This window comes from Mustelus asterias, chromosome 9 (genome assembly GCF_964213995.1).
Source record: "Mustelus asterias chromosome 9, sMusAst1.hap1.1, whole genome shotgun sequence".
NCBI lineage: Eukaryota > Metazoa > Chordata > Chondrichthyes > Carcharhiniformes > Triakidae > Mustelus > Mustelus asterias.
The window spans coordinates 49,746,548-49,768,102 of NC_135809.1; the positions used below are offsets into that span (position 1 = coordinate 49,746,548).

Consider the following 21,555-nt stretch of genomic DNA (forward strand, 5'->3'; position numbering starts at 1 on the left):
TTAGTCTTGAGATGTTCAATGTTGATATATGACCAATACATAAGCAAGTGAAAAATAAGAGTTTATGATTTCCGGGTCTCAGATATTATTTACCTGCCGGTGTCGGATTATTACACTGTTGTCTTGGGTCCACTCACACTGCCTGTTCGTCTCTATAATTACATTCTACGCATGAAGGTTGTAGCTACAAACTGTTCCTCTTTATGAAATCAGGATGAAAGATTCTTACCACTGGAAGAGGATTTTGGAATAAAGACTCGGTTTCACTGACATTTTTCCCTGTTTAATTAAGGTATGATTTGAAAGACTTTCAACGCGAGATGCAATTTTGTGTTGATAATCTGACGATTACAATTGCCACAGCAGGTCTGAAATGGCATCCCAGAAGTGCCTGCGCAATTAGCCCTGAACTGTACTGTTACTATGGTTCTGTAAATCCACACATAGGTGTTACAAATGCTGCTGAGAGTGATGGCAGCAAGATGTGTGACATGCTGGGCTGGAACCATTTCCCTAAACATGTTCACTACAGTGGAAGTTATTTAATGAGCAATGTGTTTCCACCTTTCAAACAATCAAAGCTGAACAGAGTCGGCGTAGGGAAGTTAAAATAGGGGTTCCAAATTTAAGACCATCATTAATAATAATAATAATTCAGAATGCAAGAGAAATGTATAAAACTATAGTGTGGACAGGAATACCCTCTTGCCTTTGGTCAAAGGATTTATAACCATGGGCATAGATTTAGGGTAAGAGGTAGAGGAGTTCAAAGGAAACCCTTTCACCCAGAAGGTGTTATGTTCTTCTCTCTGACATAACGTACCAATCATTCACAAGGATTGGTGAAATAATGTGAAAATGAGCCTTTTTACAGATAATGTTCATTCGGAGGCTCAGTACAGCACCTCTAATCCCTACCCTGCTGCTTGCATATTCAGCACATGTCATTAGACTGATACATCCCAACCTGTTGAGGTGGGATGATGATTGGCAGCAGTTCAAGGCATGCTCCCCTAAAGATGCAGGCCCATCATACCACAATGGGAGATGGTGCATATCTGAGATTCACTGTCTGTAAGGATGCAGGGGTATCGATCAGCTTGAAGTGCCGTAACCTAACAGGCTATGTGCCAAGAGCTGGAAAATGAAATTAGGCTGGATGGGTGCTTGTCGGCCAGCACAGACTGAATGGCTGAATGGCATTCTTCCATGCTGTAAAGTTTTACCCAGAAAGCAATTGGAATTTAGAACCTGTTACCAAGGGGAGCGGATCAGTTGAATAGCATAGATGAACTTGTGGGCAAACTTGGGGGAGGCATGATGGCACAGTGGTTAGCACTGTTGTCTCACAGCGCCAGGGACCCGAGTTCAATTCCAGCCTTGGGTGACTGTTTGTGTAGTTTGCACGTTCTGCCCATGTCTGTGTGGGTTTCCCCCAGGTGCTCAGGTTTCCTCCCACAGTCCAACGATGTGCAGGTTAGGTGGATTGGCCATGTTAATTTTCCCTTTAGTGTCCCAAGATGTGCAGGTTAGGTGAATTAGCAAAGTAAATGCATCGAGTTACGGGGATAGGATATGGGGTGAGCCTGGATAAGATGCTCTGTCGGAGAGTCAGTGCAAACTGAATGGGCCGAATGGTCTCCTTCTGCACTGAAGCGATTCTATGATTCTAGTTAAGTGCTTGGGGGAGAAAGGAATAGAAGGATCTGCTGAAGGTGTTACGTGAAAAAAGCTCTGACAAAGCTTGTATGGAGTATAAACACCAGGAACAACTAGTTGGGCTGAATGGCCTGTTCCTGTACTTTATAATACAATTGATTTCTCACTTTGACCACCATTTTACTTTTCAGACCACCAACATTTGATTTCCGAATTTCAAACCATCAGGCGTCAGTTGCGCCCCCCAGACCTCCTACCTTCCTCCCTGTAGATATAGACTCCTTTTCCTTCCTATGTTGCAGTTCCAGAGGTAACCAGCCATTCTCTGGAACTGTGCCCAAGCACTTCTTATTTGCATGTGACCTTTAATTGGGAGTGTAGACAGCGACTTGGGTGCAGGAGACATTTTGGCTGAATGCATGTACCATCCACTCACTGGAGCTGAAACCTTGGCCCATTTTCTTCTCATTAACTGGGGAGCTGGCAGCCATGTTATCACCAGGTGGCATAGTGATAATGTCACTGGACTAGTCGCCCAAAGGCCTATGTTCATGCTCTGGGAGGGATGGGTTCAAAACCCACCGTGGCAGTTGGTGGAATTTAAATTCAATTAATAAATCTGGAATTGAAAGCTAGTCTCAGTATTGGTAACCATAATCTACTATCGTAAAAACTAATGTCGTAAGAAGTCTCACAACATCAGGTTAAAGTCCAATAGGTTTATTTGGTAGCACAAGTCACTAGCTTTTGGAGCGCTGCTCCTTCATCATGTAAGTGGGAGTTCGGTTCACAAACAGGGCATATAAAGACACAATCTCACTTTACAAAATAATGGTTGGAATGCGAGTCTTTACAGGAGAACAGTGACCACGACACCACACAACCCTGCCACAGCTCCCTCTGCAAGACGTGCCGGATCATCGACACGGATGCCATCATCTCACGTGAGAACACCATCCACCAGGTACACGGTACATACACTTGCAACTCGGCCAACGTTGTCTACCTGATACGCTGCAGGAAAGGATGTCCCGAGGCATGGTACATTGGGGAGACCATGCAGACGCTACGACAACGGATGAATGAACACCGCTCGACAATCACCAGGCAAGAGTGTTCTCTTCCTGTTGGGAAACACTTCAGCGGTCACGGGCATTTGGCCTCTGATCTTCGGGTAAGCGTTCTTCAAGGTGGCCTTCACGACACACGACAACGCAGAGTCGCTGAGCAGAGACTGATGGCCAAGTTCCGCACACATGAGGACGGCCTCAACCGGGATCTTGGGTTCATATCACAATATCTGTAACCCCCATAACTTGCCTGGGCTTGCAAAATCTCACGAACTGTTCTGTCTGGAGACAATACACATCTCTTTAACCTCTCTCTACTCACATTGTCTGTACCTTTAAGACTTGATCACCTGTAAAGACTCAGATTCCAACCATTATTTTGTAAATTGAGTCTGTCTTTATATGCCCTGTTTGTGAACAGAACTCCCACTCACCTGATGAAGGAGCAGTGCTCCGAAAGCTAGTGACTTGTGCCACCAAAGAAACCTGTTGGACTTTAACCTTGGTGTTCACCCCAGTCCAACGACGGCATCTCCACATCATCACTAATGTCCTACAGGGAAGAAAATCTGCCATCATTACTATGATTCCAGACCTACAGTAAGCCACTCAGTTCAAGGATAACGAGGGATGGGCAACAAATGCTGGCCTTGCCAGTGGTGCTCACATCCCATGAGGCAAAAAAAGGAAAAGAAATCTGAAGATAATTTACTCAGAATAGACCAAGGATTCAACCGGGCCTTCCTGGGTTTATGAGGTGTCATACATTTGTTGAGTTGTTGGTTGACTTACTGAACCCACATGTTAATAATTTTATGAAGCATTTTCTTTTTCCTTTCCTCACCATTATTCTCCATTCTTTTATGTCTCACCCTACCTGGCCTAGGCAAGCAGATCAGTGAGTTATCTATCCTATCTGCCAGTTCGGGAGAGTATTAGTGCATCACACAGCTCTAGTTCATTGTCTTTCACGGCCTTCCTGTCTGTGAGCTGCCTCCCAGCAGGGGGGCTGGGCCTCGGGCTTTGCATAGTAAGAGTTAATCATATCCACTTCAACTGAGAGATGCAGCTCACCACCACCCCCATCCCACCTCCTCCCTCGGAACCACCCCCACCCCCCGCCACCTCGAACTGTCTGTTGCCATGGCACTCAGTACCTGGCGACCCACTGGTAAACTGCACAACTCAGCCAGAGGGCAATTGAGTTGAAATGATTAAAAACTGGCTTTTAACTGGACATTTAAAATAAAGTATCTACATCTTTTCCTCCAACTTTGTGCCGACACCGATGCCTTGATTATTGAACTCAACAACAGTGTATCTCCCTCTAATTCTTCGGGCTTTATTAACTTTCTAATATGGTCACCGCTCTGCGCACAGCATCTTGTATTTGCTTTCCTATTTCCACAGACTTCTTCTCCCATACAAGGGTCATTTGGGACTTGTCAATTTTCTCTCTCTCCACCTGCCTCTTTTCTATCTCATTCCTTCCTTGTACTGGAGAAGGACAGGTAATGACTGACTGAAATTGTAACCAGGAGAATGGAGATGTTCAGATAGAAGAGTCAAAAGTGTTTAACGTCAGGTTTAAACCGTGATTACAGAAATCACTTTACTTGCCAGACACTTGCTTCGTGCAACATTTTCAGGTTGACAAATTATGAAGCACAGCAGCTTTTGTGTCATTTTATTTGATAAGGGAAGGTAAGGAGACGGTTTATTCCCTTTAGGAAATCGCTGTGAGCTGCACTGCGAGCTTGCTACAATATTGTCAGCAGTTATCTTTGCAATGATCACATATACATCATCATGTAAAGGCTGCTCAGTTCGAACGTCTCAGTAGTGGAGCTGTAGGTAAAGAGTTTATAGAAAATGATACGAGCCACCATCGCAAAGTGTATTTAACACGATAAAACATAGAATCCCTACAATGCAGAAAGAGGCCATTCGGCCCATTGAGTCTGTATCGATAATAATCCCACCCAGGCCCTATACCCGTAACACTACGTATTTACTCTGCTAATTCCCTGACACTAAGGGGCAATTTAGCATGGCCAATGCACCTAATACTCATTCTAACTCAGTTGCCCTCTGGCTGAGTTGTGCAGTTTACCAGATCGCCAGGTACTGAGTGACATGGCAACAGACAATTTGAGGTGGCGGGGGATGGGGTTTCGGGGGAGGAGGTTAGGTGGGAGGAAACTGGAGCACCTGGAGGAAACGTACGCAGACACGGGGAGAACATGCAAAATCTACACAGACAGTGACCCGAATTGAACCCGGGTCCCTGGCGCTGTGAGGCAGCAGTGCTAACCACTGCGTCGCTCCATCCCAAGGCGCTTAATAAAAATAATACTGATAAAACCAGGAGCTACCGGGGAGGACGACGAAAAGTTTGATCAAGTTTAAGGCGCATCTTAAAAGAAGAGCGAGGACAGAGAGGTGGAGAGGGCAGATTCTGGAGCTTATGCCTGAGTGTGCTGTAAGTACGGCTGGCAGAGCTGGAGCAATTAAAATCGGGAATGTGAGAGAGGTCAGGATTGAAGAAGGGCAGAGGTCTCAAAAGCTTGTCGGGCTGGAGAGATCGGGGTGGGGTAGGTGTGGAGGGATCTGAAAAGAAAGTTGAGAATTTTAAACTCGAGGCCTTGATGGACAGGCCAACATAGGTCAGGGAGCACAGGGAGCGGAGTTGCCAATGTTTCCCTGTTTATTTTTTCTGCAGCTGAATCCTGTCATGGGGAGATGTGCAGAAGATGTGTGACACTTCATGAATTTGATGAGAATGTCCCCATCGAATTATTAATGATTCTAAGTGGGTAATGAGTCACCAGGAAGCATCAGTGTGATTCTAACACTTTAAATTGGATTAAAACACTAGGTCTTCTTTGAAGTGCCAGGCAACTATAGTGAGTGCAAATCACAACAGAAAATGTCCAACTTTCCCTTGTGTGTAGATTATATAAAATGCAAATACTGGGTAGCCCGTTACCTTTACTTGTTCTTGGTGGGCACAAGGTGTCCATTATTCTTGTTAGCTTTTCCTGCAGTGCATCGTCGACCACAACATCAGTCGCAGAAATGCCAAAAAATCGTTCCTGAAGGGATGAACGAATTAGAATTAATTGGGCTCCTGTTACCTGCTGAATTCTCAGCTTGATTATCAAAATTAAATTTAAAAGAAACATGACTCCTATCTCCGAGCTAACAACCAACAGTTTTGAAACTGCCCCGTTTCCAGGACAGTCAAGCTGTCATTTATCGTTACTGATTGACTCTCAGGATGTAGCGGAAAATGTTAAAGAACAAGCAAGCGAAGAGCAAGTTTTCAAACCAAATGTCTGAATTTCCTGAGGCGTTGTCTGCTTTCCAGCAAGCAGGAAAGTGCCTATTAAATGTTTTGAGGAAACGAATGAGTCAGTCAGTGAGGTGAACCACAGAACTGTCCAGACTTGTCTTGTCAGTGGCCCAAATATAGGTCAGGCTGACAGAGTGGGGCTGCCGATGTGCAAATCTCTCTCACCATAATCCACCCCAGTCAGATTCGTCATCCTTCTATCATCCATAATCTAACTGTCACAAGTCCTGTGGCGGTGGGCGAGCGGTGTGGTGACAGGTGTGGATTCACTGGGAGCTGGAGCTGCAAACCTGCACACGGGTTGTTTTTCACGGGAAGCAAGCGGACGTTGGAATTGGCAGTCCCCTGAGCCACTGGGCAGTCTCTGCCACTGAATGTCACTGATATTCCCACCTATTCTATGGCGAACAGTGACGGTTATTTTTCATAATTGACCATCTGAACAGTGTCAATCTGAGTTCCAGCACTGTATCATATCTCATCATAGAATCCCCTCAGTGCAGGAGGTGGCCATTCGGCCCATCGAGTCTGCACTGACCACAATCCCACCCAGGCCCTATTCCCGTAATCCCACATATTTACCCTGCTAATCCCCCTGACACTAAGGGGCAATTGAGTTTGGCCAATCAACCTAACCCGCACATCTTTGGACTATGGGAGGAAATCGGAGGAAACCCACGCAGACACGGAGAGAATGTGCAAACTCCACACAGACAGTAACCCGAGGTCGGAATTGAACCCGGATTCCCGGCACTGTGAGGCAGCAGTGCTAACCACTGTGCCACCGTGCCGCCCCATCTATATCATAGTCACTGGTGGTGACAATGTTTAAAAGAAGTAAACCCAATTAATATAAATAATGAATGGGTGACTGAGGATTACTGGCAATAGTCCAAACTGCTAAACCCCAATAGTTTTCACCACCATCTGATACCAGAACTGGATTTTACCAAATTGCGTACTTTGCAACTAACCTTTGTATTTTTTCATGGGTTGTGGGCATCGCTGGCAAAACCAGCATTTGTTGCCCATCCCTAATTTTCCTTGAACTGAACACTTCAAAGGGCAGTTTAGAGTCAACCATGTTGCTATGGGTCTAGAATCACATGTTGGCCAGGTCGGGTAAGGATGGCAAATTTCCTCCCCGAAAGGACATTAATCAACCAGATGGGTTTTTACAACAACTGATCATAGTGGTCATGGTTGCCATGACTGAGACTAGATTTCAATTCCAGATTTATGAACTGAATTTAAATTCCACCAGCTGCCATGGTGCGATTTGAACCCATGTCCCCCTGGGCCTCTAGATTACTATCCACATTACCACTGTGCCACTGTCTCCCTTCGGGTTTCCTCAATAAGAAGAAATATTCATATTTGCACTGGTCTTTTAAAAGAAAATCTTTAAAGGAAGTGGTGTTTACAACTCAAAAGAGCTCTTGTGGTGCAAGTTTCTGTTAACCCTTTAAGAACTAATGGGCGGGGTGGCAGGGAGTCAAAGGGTGACTTACCGCCTCGTCCCATAGCAACGCATCCAGTGATCCGGATCCATCATCAAGTGTAAACCTCATGACAAACACGTAACGTAGAAGCTGAATGCCTAAAACTGGTGCAAGGAAACATGTTAATGTGCAATAAAGCCACAATGACAAGGCCCCTTAGGACACCCTCTAATAGTGAATGCGGCCACACTATGAGAGCTGTGACGAGGAGAACTCTTTTTAGTCAGCACATTGTTATGATCTGGGCTGTACTGCCTGAAAAGACAGTGGAAACAGATTTGATAATTATGTTAAAAAACAGAATTGGACATATACTTGGAAAGGGAAGAAATGCAGGTCTATGGTGAAGAGCAGGGGTGCTTGTCTAATCAGTTGTTCTTTTTTGAAGAACTAGCACAGGCCTGATGGGCCGAACAACCTCCATTTCTGCTGTAAGATTCTATGATCCAAATTTTCCAAACATGAACTTGATCTCAGAATGTGTCACTGAAGTTCCAATGCAAGAATACAGTGCACTCCGATACATAACTTTAACATATAATCTACAGTTGATACTGGTTATCTCTTGCTGTTAAAAATGGTGTTTCGAACACTATGTCCCATGTATAAGGAGGTATCTGTCCCTCATTCACTGATCCCAGTTAAAATCATACTTAAGCTGCGCAATCACTGGATAGAGTAACTAAGGTTGAATAATTCATCATTTTGCAGCATCTCAACTATGGAAACCTTGGGGGTGATCTTACGAAAAAAATTCAAAGTCCAGAACAAGTGTGAAAGCAGGAGAAAACATTTTTTGGGCAAGTCCAAATCTGTGACCTTATGCAGTTAGAGCAAAACAAAAACCTATTAAAATCCGTTTCCCGCCTGTAGGGGGCGGGGCGAGCGTAAAATCACCTGAACGCTGGCTGAGTGCAGCAGAGGGCGCCATTGTGCACACGCAGGTCTCTCTGCTCTCAGCCAGCCTCCATGGCGTAAAGCAGGCTTCCCTCCCACCAGCTACAATGGAGGCCCGCGGCCAATGGCAATTTACACGATTTTTTCAGCCTCGCGCTGGAAGTGGGCGTGAGGCTGACCTTGCTGGATATCCGGTGCCGGTAAGATTGCGAGAGCCGAGAAATTGGGCGTGAATCTGGTTTCTCAGCTCTCTCGTGATCTTAACGGCTCACCCTGTCCATCAGCCGGTGGGGGCGTGATGGTAGCGATGGTAAGATGGCCCCCGCCACACCCCTCCCCTTGTCTCTTCCTCTTATAACGACAGGATTTTAAAACTCAAGCTTAATATCACTGAACCAGTCTTACTGAGGTCCTGCATTATGGGTTTTATATTGTTTCTTCAACGTAAAAAAATCTCTGCAAATTCAGACTTTTCAAGATAATATTTCATGTTCAAAACAGCGAGCATATCATGAACAGCAAAACAAGAACAGTTATTTTCATTTATTTAGTGTCTTTAGTGTAGTCAAACATTCAAAGACGCTTCATGTTACAATCACTAGGGAAGCGGTAATGAACAAATTGATGGATCTGCAGGCTGACAAGTCTCTGGGTCCCGATGGACTTCATCCTAGGGTCTTAATAGAGTTGGCTAATGAAATAGTAGACGCATTGGTATTAATTTTCCAAAATTTGTTTCCAAGATTCTGGAGAGGTTCCATCAGTTTGGAAAGTAGCAGATATAACCGCTCTGTTCAAGAAGGGAGGGAAGCAGAAAACAGGAAATTATAGGCCAGTTAGCCTCATGTGGATGAGCCCAGAGCTAGTGAATACTGTTTTAAAATTAGAGGTTGCCTTTATAGGACCAACATCTTTCTCTCAGAGGGTTATGCGATTTTGGAACTCTCTGCCTCAGAAGGTGGCGGAAGTGAAGTCACTGAATATTTTTACAGCAGAGGCAGATTGATCCTCTTGCCCAATAAGAAACTAAGGTTATCGGGGGTAAATGGGGAATATGGAACTCAACGCAATCGGATCATCCATGATCTTATTGAATGGCGGAGCAGGCTTGAGGAGCCAAATGACCTGCTTATGCTCCTATTTCATAAGTTATGGTCACAGGAAAGTTATGAAATAAAGTCTGGTAGCCAATCACATAAAGTGATGTTATGACCGGCGAAGTAGCTTAACTTTAAGGAGTGACCTAAAGGAGGTATAGGGAGGGAATTTTACAGCTTAGGGCTCAGGTGGCTGAATGCATGGCTGCAAAGAGCGAAAGACTGAGTTGTGCAGGAGGCCAGAGTTGGAAGAGCTCAGAGAACTTGTGGGGCTGGAGGAGGTTACAAGGATTGAGAGGGATGGACGTGAAAACAAGGACAAAGATTTTAAAATTGAGATGTTAGGCCGGATGCCAATGTAGGAGTTGAGTGAACAGGACTTAGTGTGATTGAGGGTAAGGGCAGCTGAGTTTCCAATGAGTTCAAGCTTACAGAGGTGGAAAATGGGAGGCTGGACAGGCGAGTATTAGAATACTCAAGTCAAGATGTAACAGGGGCTTGGATCAGGATCTCAGCAACAGTGTGTTGAGGCAAGGTGGAGATGGGTGACGTTACAAGATGGAAGTAGGTGATTTGGGTGATGTAGCAAATACATGACCAGAAATTCATCTCAGAGACAACAGTGATGTTCAAAGTTGCACACAGTTTGGTTCCACCTCAGAGAGTGACCAGGGAGAGGATTAAAGTTGGTGGGTATTTCATAAAATCATAGACTCCTACAGTGCAGAAGGAGGCCATTCAGCCCATTGAGTCTGCATCGACCACAATCCCACCCAAGCCCTATCCCTATAACCCCATGCATTTACCCTAGTTAGCCACCCTGACATTAAGGGGCAATTTAGCATGGCAAATCCACCTAACCCTCGCATCCTTGGACTGTGGGAGGAAACCGGAGCACCGGCAGAAACCCACGTAGACAGGAAGAACGTGCAGACTCCACACAGACAGTGACCCAAGCCGGGAATCGAACCCGGGACCCTGGCACTGTGAGGCAGCAGTGCTAACCACTGTGCCACCCAGTAGAGTACAGTACTGTGCCACAGTAGAATACTGTGCCACTCAGTTTTTGCTACGCATTTGCAGAATAATTACTTCTGTTCTGCAAGGATTCCAAAACAACTTGCAGAGTGATGTGGGGGCATAACATCTGCTAGAAAATAATAAAGCTTACTTTTGGCTATCACAGACGACTCCCATGGTCCGGTTTGAGACAGAGACTGAAGAGCATCCATTGGTTGAGGATGAGAACAATGCCTGCAACTGGTGAGAAAAGAATCAACATTCAGGAAGCAAGCTGGGAACCAAATTTCCTCATCTCATTTTCAGAACCATCTAGATTCATTCATCATTTAATAGCTTTTATAACAATTCACTCTCTTGAACGACACATTGGGAGGGATCTTCCGCTCCCACCCCCATCCTGTGGCACATTTCAAAACCATAAATCATAGGATCAGAATTAGGCCACTCAGCCAATCGAGATCTGCTCCGCCATTCAATCATGGCTGATATCTTTCTCATCCCCATTCTCCTGCCTTTTCCCATAACCCCGATCCCTTTATTAATCAAGAACATATCTATCTCTGTCTTAAAGACACTCAATAACCTGGCCTCCACAGCCTTCTGCGGCAAAGAGTTCCACAGATTCACCACTCTCTGGCTGAAGAAATTCCTCCTCATCTCTGTTTTAAAGGATCATCCCTTTAGCCTGAGGTTATGCCCTCTGGTTCTAGTTTTTCCTACTTGTGGAAACATCCTCTCCACATCCACTCTATCCAGGCCTCACAGTATCCTGTAAATTTCAATAAGATCCTCCCTCATCCTTCTAAACTCCAACGAGTACAGATCCAGAGTCTTCAACTGTTCCTCATACAACCAACTCTTAATTCCAGGGATCATTCTTGTGAACCTCTTCTGGACCCTTTCCAAGGCCAGTACATCCTTCCTTAGATACAGGGCCCAAATCTGCTCTCAAAACTCCAAATGGGGTCTGACCAGAGCCTTATACAGCCTCAGAAGTACATCCCTGCTCTTGTATTCTAGCCCTCCCGACATGAATGCTAACATTGCATTTGCCTTCCTAACTGCCGACTGAACCTGCACATTAACCTTAAGAGAATTTGAACAATGACTCCCAAGTCCCTTTGTGTTTCTGATTTCCTAAGCATTTCCCCATTTAGAAAATAAGTAGATGCCTCCATTCCTCCTTCCAAAATGCATAAGCTTTTCCACATTGTATTCCATCTGCCACTTCTTTGCCCACTCTCCTAACCTGTCCAAGTTCTTCTGCAGCCCTCCTGCTTCCTCAATACTACCTGTCCCTCTACAGGATCCAGTTTTGTGGCAACAGGATCTTCTGGTCCCATCACTGTCAACAGGGTTTCCCACTGTTTGCACCCTTCACTGCCGGGAATTACACAACGGGGGCTCGCCATTGGCAGGATCGGAAGATCCTGTCGGCGGAAACGGCTGGCAAATCCCACCTATTTTCTGTTCTCTAATACAAATTAGAACCTAGCAAGATTATCAGCAGCTACATGGCAGTTTTAACAGCTGAATTACATTTTAATATAAGGTATAATTTAAAAAAATCTTTGCTTAGTCAATGCGGTATGACTGGACTGTGCGAAATTAGCTTGTGGATGTGTTTCTTGTCCTTTGAGTCGAAGATGACCATGTTCATCAGCCGGAGTGTTTGTTAGGTTTCCAGTAGATAAGTTCAAAAGACACACTTTCGCAATTTGAATGCCTCTGTTAAAATAGTGGCCAAAAAACATGTTCATTTATATTGCAGTATACCCTCACACCGTCCATTTTCTTTGGTTTTTCTACCTTGGATGGGTTACACATGTGATTTTTGATAAACATACAACTAGCTTGCCAAAATATGGGCGGCACGGTGACACAGTGGTTAGCACTGCTGCCTCACAGCACCAGGGAACCGGGTTCAATTCCGGCTTCAGGTTACTGTCTGTGCGGAGTTTGCACATTCTCCCCGTGTCTGCATGGGTTTCCTTCGGGTGCTCCGGTTTCCTCCCACAGTCCAAAGATGTGCGGGTTAGGTTGATGAGCCATGCTAAATTGACCCTAGTGTCAGGGGGATTAGCAGGGTTAATATGTGGGGTTATGGGAATAGGGGCTGCGTGGGATTGTGATTGGTGCAGACTCGATAGGCCGGTATCCTCCTTCTGCACTGTGGGGATTCTATATGCTTTGCAGACATCTAGATCGCTGTAAACTGCAAACAACTTTAGTCATAATACACACCAATCCATCATTAAATAAATGACTTCCATGAAATGTCTTCTGTGGCAATGAACACAGAATGGGAAGAAGGGGTGTAAGAGATTGTTGAAACAGAAACAATAAAATAAATGGAAAGCGATGAAGTGTAGAGTGATTTGTTCCTGGAACATTTCAGCCAATCATGACAAGGAGACAATGACTGAAATGTTTTTAGCTGGTTTAAATTGTGAGGCATTCAGAAAATCTTGCAATTTGTGTTAAGGGCACTTTAATGTGTGAAACATGATGTAGACGGTCTCTCAGGCAACTTCACTGTTCTGATTCATAATAAGACTTCTATATTTTTGTTATAGCTGGGCAACCACAAAGAGGATCTGTTAAAATGTGCAATTTGTCCGAATTATCCAGTTTGAAATGGGTACTGGGTGACACGTCAGTGCCCTGCGAACACATTTTCTGTCTCCGAGTGATGGACAGAAAAAAACTGCAGAACGCAAACCATTCATTTCCCATCCGTTGCTATTCTGAGAGGGGAATTTAGGTGATGGTTAATGATGGTTCCCATTGTCTCTGCAGCTCAAAAGGATGAAGGAACTGATTACACGGGGCACTATGCTGATTGTATCAGGGAGCTTTCACTTTCCATGTATGTGGGAGTAATATCATGTTTCAGATGGACAATCAATTGGGGCACTCAACCTTATTGTTGGAGGCTGGGGGAATGGAAATGATGTATCCTGTTGGAAATAGGATACTGTCAGCACAACCTGAAAGGGGTCTTGCCAATTTATCCCCTTTCTGTCCTCTTTTTCTAAAGGACAAATATAAGCTCGTGTGATGCGTGAGGAGGTTGAAATCTGGAGGGCAAAAGCAAAGAAGACAAGATTCAACAAGGATTACCCATAATGCCATTTCCTATCTTGTATCAGGAATGGAATGGAAAGCTCATTCAAAGTCAGGCATTTTGTCCTGGAAGTGATGGGAATGATGCTCCCAAACCTCTTGGAGAGTCGGTACAGCTCATTTAGAGTTACTCCTTCGAAGAAAAGAACAGAAAATGTAACTTAACAATACAAGCAGTTCAAAATTCATCACATAGTGTTCAATAAATGTCATCTTGATGTAAATAAATACCACACTTACTAACCACCACCAGGAGTGAGTTAATTCAAATATGTATTCCAGACTTGAATAGGTTTTCATTTAATTTCCTTCTTTAAACTAAAATAGTTGTTGATAGAAAATTCAATTTCCACTGGAACACTCCAAAGCAGCATTGTATGAGTTATCAACAATGATTAGTATAAGTAACAATAAGAGAGGGTTCATATCACAGGCCCACCCTCTGTAGCATAAACTGTTTCATCTGCAGTTTACTGGTATAAATCCTGTTAATACTAATAAAAGTATGGAACTGAAGTAATACTTTTTGTATTAAGATCGAGCAAAAATGCAAGAATATGTGCTATAAGCACATGGTTAATATGCTTTCCATTTGTGTATTGGCTTGCTAGCTGTGGAAGAGGGTTCTGGGTTAATTAGCAGAACCACAGGCAGAGTCTTAGGTTTAGCAACAGTGAGGGAGGAAAGAGTTAAAGTGATTCACACCTAACTGGATCTGTTGATGGTTTGTTCAGCTGTGAATGCATTACCGAAAGAAAAATGAACATAATATGATTTTTAAGTGTTAAGCTAATATCAAAATACTGACTGTTGTATTTTAACAAATTAAAAGTATTTCAATATGGAATCACCTCAGTCAGAAATGCGAACGTTGCAGAAAATGATGATTAAGGTTTAAAAGTTTATAGTTGAGTTAGCAAGAATGCGATAATTTCAGGTTTTGGGTACGCAGGATGAAACACAGTATATTTAAAACAATGAGGCTTCTATTGTCCAAGGCTTAGAATTGTACCAGTCTTTTGGGCCCAGGGCTGACATATCTCTACCTTGGCAATATGCCGTTGGGAAAATAGTCACATGACAGAGTCCTTAGCAACATGGCAACCAGGAAGTGGGTCATGCCAGGGGGGTAGGATCCGGTAATGGGAATGGGCAGATAGCAAATTACCATGCCAGGCAGTGTATCGCAACTGGCTGAGGTCATCTGTCATAATGTGGATTGACATATTAATATGAAATGAAATCGAATTAAGCCAATAAGTAGGAGTATCTGAGATAAGCAGAAACTATAATTGGATTGTATTGTGGCTCAGTGCCTCAGATCTTTGGAGAGGTCTTCCAGCACCAGCAGGTGTTGATTGACCCTTCGGGGAATGTCCGTGGCCGAGGTTAATGTCATGTGTGTCTTTAAAATAAATTCAGAGTACACCTTCTAAATCAAAAATATTGTCTTTGCGTAATTAATTCTAGCTTTCTTAAGTTCTTTTTATGAGAACTTGATCACCATTGGAGAAATTCCCTAAGACACTAGTAACGTTCCACCTTCACATAAATATAACAAGAGGCAAGTGCATGGGAACACCACCACCAAGATGTTCCCCTTCAAGCCACTCACCATCCTGTATTGGAAATATATCGCCATCCCTTCACTGGGTTAAAACGCTGGAACTCCCTCTCCTAACAGCACTTTGGGTGTACCTACATCACATGGACTGGCAGCAAAGGCAGTGACTTGAACTGAAGGCAGTTCCCCACTTTCTCAAGGGAAATTAGGGATGGGCAATAAATGCTGGTCTAGCCAGCAATGCCCACCTTCCATAAATCAATAAAAACAATAGGCTTTCATTTAGAATCTTTGTCAGTGATACCATTTGCCAAATGCAAACACCGGCTGTATAAACAGGAAAGCACAGAATCCGAGAATCCCTACATTACAGGAGGCCGCCATTTGGCCGATCGAGTCTGCATCGACTCTCCTACAGAGCATCCTACCCAGGCCTTATCCCGTACCCGCATGTATTTACTCCACTAATCCCCTTAATCATAGAATCATAGAAACCCTACAGTGCAAAAAGAGGCCATTTGGCCCATCGAGTCTGCACCGACCACAATCCTACCCAGGCCCTTCCCCCATATCCCTACATATTTACCCGCTAATCCCTCTAAACCTTCGCATCTCAGGACTCCAAGGGGCTATTTTTTTTCTAGCATGGCCAATCAACCTAACCCGCACATCTTTGGACTGTGGGAGGAAACCGGAACACCCGGAGGAAACCCACGCAGACACGAGGAGAATGTGCAAACTCCACACAGACAGTGACCCAAGCCGGGAATCGAACCCAGGTCCCTGGAGCTGTGAAGCAGCAGTGCTAACCACTGTGCTACCGTGCCGCCCCAATCTACACATCCTGGGACGCAGCAGGAACGTGCAAATGGACCAGAACATTTAGTAGGGGACTCTAGATTCTTGTGATGAGCTCAGGTTTCCTTACTGAGGACAGGAAACTTAATTCTTCAAGAAGAGCAATGGGGTCAGCTGTGGGGTCTTGGAATTATTGCTGATGAAGTCTTGCAATGGTTGTTTTTTGGTTCCTCCCTATTTTCTCCCCCTTCCCTCCTTGTATGTGGCCATCTAAAGACTAGCAACTCTCTATAATACCGTTCAGTGGCTATTCCTAATCCACAGAACCAGAGCTGGATAATGAGTGGAGGCAGAAGGATCAATCATCAATGAAAACATCGGAGCCAAGGGCAATCCAATGGCAAGAGGCAGCAGTTAGTGGATTTCAAGTAAGGATTGAGAACCCTGGCTGATAGTGCTTGTTTATGATGGACAGCACAGGAATTAACTCTGAGGGATTGAATTTGCCCATCTACATTCCATGGGTCACAATGCTTGGGTTCATGTCACACTATCTGTAACCCCCACGACTTGCCTGGGCTTGCACAATCTCACTAACTGTCCTGGTTGGAGACAATACACATCTCTTTAACCTGTGCTTAACCCACTCTCCACTCACATTGTCTGTACCTTTAAGACTTGATTACCTGTAAAGACTCGCATTCCAACCATTATTTTGTAAATTGAGTTTGTGTCTTTATATGCCCTGTTTGTGAACAGAACTCCCACTTACCTGATGAAGGGGCAGCGCTCCGAAAGCTTGTGGCTTGTGCTACCAAATAAACCTGTTGGACTTTAACCTGGTGTTGTGAGGCTTCTTACTATGTTCACAATGCTTGCACAGTGTGATCTAGATATAGCGCCCTTTGAGCTTTGTAACACCATGCTCGTATCAAAACAAATTTTAATTGATCATTTATATTTACTTAGCGTTGCTGCTCTGCACTTAAGCTAATAGTGTATCCTACCTTCCACCAGGATTGTGGAACGTTCTGGAATTCTTTGTGCTTCATCTGACTTCACAAAATGAACGGTGATCCGGCGATGTCTTTGACCTTCAGCTTCCCATGTAGCGGTTTGGTACCACAGAGCGTCAGGTGACTGGCTATCAGGGGCAACAGCCATAGAGTCAGGGCTGTAAGCATCTTGCAGAAGGTTGTCAATGTGATCATCACATGGAATCTCCTGCCTGTAAAATGGACCCGGGGAAGCAGTGAGTGTGGTCTCATCACAGTTACGCACAGCAATCAGTCAGCACCTTTCAAATCAATACTGAAGCCCACTTGTCACAGTTAAGACAAGTAACAAAAAATACCTCCTTTAAAAAATCCTCAAGAAGGAATTCCAACACCTTTTCCTTCCTGCAGCCATCACCCCATGAGTTGCATTCAATTCTTTAAACTGGTGAAGATATCTCAGGTCAGAAATCTTTTTACTCCTAGTTTTCCAGTACTAGAATTACAATTTGTGGGATTTAATTAATATTTCTCTTCGCGTTGTGTGAAATCCTGATGCAAAGCCTGAAGCGTGGTTTAGGATTTTCAAAAATATTAATGTTACTGTTTCGTAGAATCCCTACAATGCAGAGGGAGGCCATTCAGCCCATCAAACCTGCACCGACATCAATCCCACCCAGGCCCCATCTCCATAACCCCATGTATTCACCCTGCTAATCTCCCTGACATTAAGGGGCAATTTAGCATGGCCAATCAACCTAACCCACACATCTTTGGACTGTGGGAGTACCCAGAGGAAACCCTCACAGATATGGGGAGAACATGCAAACTCCACACAGTGACCCAAGGCCAGAATTGAACCCGGGTCCATGGTGCTGTGAGGTAGCAGTGCTAACCACTGTGCCATCCCAAAGACTTTTCTCAAAGACAAATTCAGAAAAGCTCCTTCATGCATCTACTTCACATTAAACGTATGCTTTAATTTATCACCATAGGCTTAGTTTTCCATTCTATTTTCCTGCGCGCATCTAGCCAGAGGACTGTAGCAACAGCCTGTCAGGTACTTACAGTGAGTGACACTTGGGACAATAAAGTTTCACCGACTGGTGAAGAGCTTGGGGCTGATAATTCACCATCTTCGCTCTAATGCGGTACTTCTGAGGTGGTGTTTGGTCCATGACTTCTTGAATTGAGGTTGATTTGATGTGCTGATGAGCTGTGAGCACTGCAACAAAGAATGAAAGTTGAAAAAGTACGAGAGAATCATCAGAAACGAGGACGATCAACGTTCCACAATGTCAGAACCATTTGTTAAGCTGCAACAGTGGTAATCTTGAGGATCTTAAAGGGACTGGAAAACTTGAAGCTTTGGCAATGCCTTTCAATGGACTTCTGCGGGACGGCATGGTGGCACAGTGGTTGGCACTGCTGCTTCACAGCGCCAGGGACCCGGGTTCAATTCCCGGCTTGGGTTACTGCCTGTCCGGAGTCTGCACGTTCTCCCCATGTCTGCGTGGGTTTCCTCCAGGTGCTCAGCTTTCCTCCCACAGCCTGAAAGACGTGCTGGTTAGGTGCATTGGCCATGCTAAATTCTCCCTCAGTGTACCTGAACAGGGCTGGAGTGTGGCGACTAGGGGATTTTCACAGTAACTTCATTGCAGGGTTAATGTAAGCCTACTTGTGACAGTAATAAATGAACTTTAAAAATCTTCTCTCTCCTGTGAGGTGTTTCCCCCAAGAATCAGCAACTCCGGCTCAGCTCTGTGGTTCAAGCGCTTCCCCATTTCTCCACCAAAATGAATTCAGCTAACATCGAGCACTGCACAGCTCTGCCCCATAACTGTCGTCGTGGAGAATGAAGAGAAACCAAAACCACAATGCCACACAATTGAGCTTCAGGTGAAATGGCTTAGAGGCCATTAGATCACATCCTTTCTCCTAAGCTGTGGACGACACTGACAAGGTGAAACATATTGCCCATCTTTCGATGCTCTGACAGGTTGTTGAAGGCCACTTTATAGGCAGCCACATATTACGCAGTCAGGTACCGGCAGGATGCCATCACCATCTTAATGAAAAATGACAGGTTTCATCACCATTTTCACAAGATATTTTGGTTCTAATTTCATAACTTGGCACTAGGAATTGGAATATTTGACCACTCACTTAACAGCAATGACATTTCCAAAATTCCCATCTTCCTACTAGGCTATCCTGCTCTTTGTAAGCTGGTTCCATTGTAAACCAAACTTCATGGCAACATAATCCAGCTGCTGATCAGATACGTATATTTTGAATTCTGTCCAAACAACGTACCTCCATCCTCTTCTTTGGCTGCACTGGCACATCTACATTTGTTCTGGGTTCAATTTTTCTCTTGTTAAATGTCTTATATTCCCTTAAGATCCTTTCTGAAACTTGGTAGCTATCGACAAGATTACATAACTAATGTAATTTTACAAAGATTAGGTATATATCTTTAACGAGCGGTATATATTAGAGGGCAATAATTCTGATCTGCACAGAACCATAACAGAGCTTGTTTGATAAAAAAAGACTTGCATTTATATAGCATATTTTCTTTCCTCAGGATGTTCCAAAGCGATTTACAATCAATTAACTACTTTTCTTTTAAAGAGTAAGTCATTGTTGTAATGTGCGAACGACAGCAGCCAATTGCATACAGCAAGATTCCACAATGTGATAAATACACAACTTTAGACACTAAGGGGCAATTTAGCATGGCCAATCAACCTAACCTGCACATCTTTGGACTGTGGGAGGAAACCGGAGCACCCGGAGGAAACCCACACAGATACAGGGAGAGCATGCAAACTCCACACAGACAGTTATCTAAGGCTGGAATCAAATTTGGGTCCCTGGTGCTGTGAGGCAGCAGTGCTAACCAATGTGCCACTATGCCGCCCTAAATGACCAGGTAATTGATGATGTTGGTACAGGGATATGTATTGGTTAAGGCACGGGGATAAAAACACCCATGTTCTTCTTTGAATAGTATGAGATAGTTTAACAGCCATCTGAAAGGGCAGATAGGGCCTGGGTTCACATCTCATCCTCAATGTGGCTCCTCTAGCACAGCACTCCCTCAAGTCTTGCACTGGAATGTTCACCAGGGTTGTGATCTCAGGCTTTTGTGTCCACAACCACCCGAGGTGAGAGTTTCTGACTGAACCACAGCTGACACCAAGGAAAACGACTATTCAGACCACAGGCACAGCTATCAATTTCAAAGCAGCAACTTCACAAAAAGTCATGCCAAAGAACAGACGCAATCTTCTACAGGTTCGAGGAATTTATGCCGATACCAACCTGTTGCAGATTCTTGATGACATCGCTCGACATGAGTTGCTGTGGCCCGTTCAGGAGCTGGAAGATTTAATAGTAACAGTCTAATTAATGAAGTAACCAGCACATCACTTACCAAACAGGAAACCTGCGCTACTTGTAAAAGGTTTCCCAATCTAAACAAAAATTCACATCACCCCCCTACATATAGACATGGGCTGAGTGCTGAGAGAGGGGGAAGCGGACAAAAGGCTTTTAATTACTTGAACAAGAGTCAGAAAGTATTTTGTTTTCAAAGTGTAATGCCTCCTATCCTCATGTTCAAAACTGGTTGCAGGAATAAAAATGATATTTAATTGGTTAACACAGATATTCAACATGGCAACACCAAACCCAACTAACAAAATGGAGAGATTCCCAAATAAAGATTCAGAGAGAGTAGAGAGTGTTATTAGAAATAATCAAGAATCAGAAAAGTAAAGTTAAAGTCTATTTATTTGTCACAAGTAGGTTTACATTAACATTGCAATGAAGTTACTGTGAAAATCCCCTAGTCGCCACACTCTGGCACCTGTTCGGGTACACCGCTTGGGCGGCACGGTAGCACAGTGGTTAGCACTGCTGCTTCACAGCTCCATGGACCTGGGTTCGATGCCCGGCTTGGGTCACTGTCTGTGTGGAGTTTGCACATTCTCCTTGTGTCTGCGTGGGTTTCCTCCGGGTGCTCCGGTTTCCTCCCACAGTCCAAAGATGTGCGGGTTAGGTTGATTGACCATGCTAAAAATTGCCCCTTAGTGTCCTGGGATGCGTAGATTAGAGGGATTAGCGGGTAAAATATGTAGGGATATGGGGGTAGGGCCTGGGTGGGATTGTGGTCGGTGCAGACTCGATGGGCCGAATGGCCTCTTTCTGTGCTGTAGGGTTTCTATGATTTCTATGACCGAGGGAGAATTTAGCATGGCCAATGCACCTAACCAGCACATCTTTCGGAATGTGTGAGGAAACCCACGCAGACACGGGGAGAATGTGCAGACTCCGCACAGACAGTGACCCAAGCCAGGGATCAAACCTGGGTCCCTGGCACTGTGAGGCAGCAGTGCTAACCACTGTGAGGCAGCAGTGCTAACCACTGTGCCACTACTTGGAGAAAGGTTAAAAAGGCA

General features: G+C 44.4%; 1 protein-coding gene across 1 annotated transcript in view; it reads right to left on the reverse strand.

The window, feature by feature from the left end:
- The window catches only part of pot1 (protection of telomeres 1 homolog), a 373,135-nt gene that overhangs the window by 11,273 nt on the left and 340,307 nt on the right, over positions 1 to 21,555 (reverse strand). The window contains exons 13-19 of the mRNA XM_078221203.1: positions 20,417 to 20,473; positions 18,155 to 18,311; positions 17,099 to 17,319; positions 13,727 to 13,862; positions 10,752 to 10,840; positions 7,596 to 7,690; positions 5,719 to 5,824 (exon numbers count right to left, since the gene is read on the reverse strand). Coding sequence (XP_078077329.1) covers positions 5,719 to 5,824; positions 7,596 to 7,690; positions 10,752 to 10,840; positions 13,727 to 13,862; positions 17,099 to 17,319; positions 18,155 to 18,311; positions 20,417 to 20,473 — 861 coding nt within the window. The remainder of the gene's footprint in view (positions 1 to 5,718; positions 5,825 to 7,595; positions 7,691 to 10,751; positions 10,841 to 13,726; positions 13,863 to 17,098; positions 17,320 to 18,154; positions 18,312 to 20,416; positions 20,474 to 21,555) is intronic.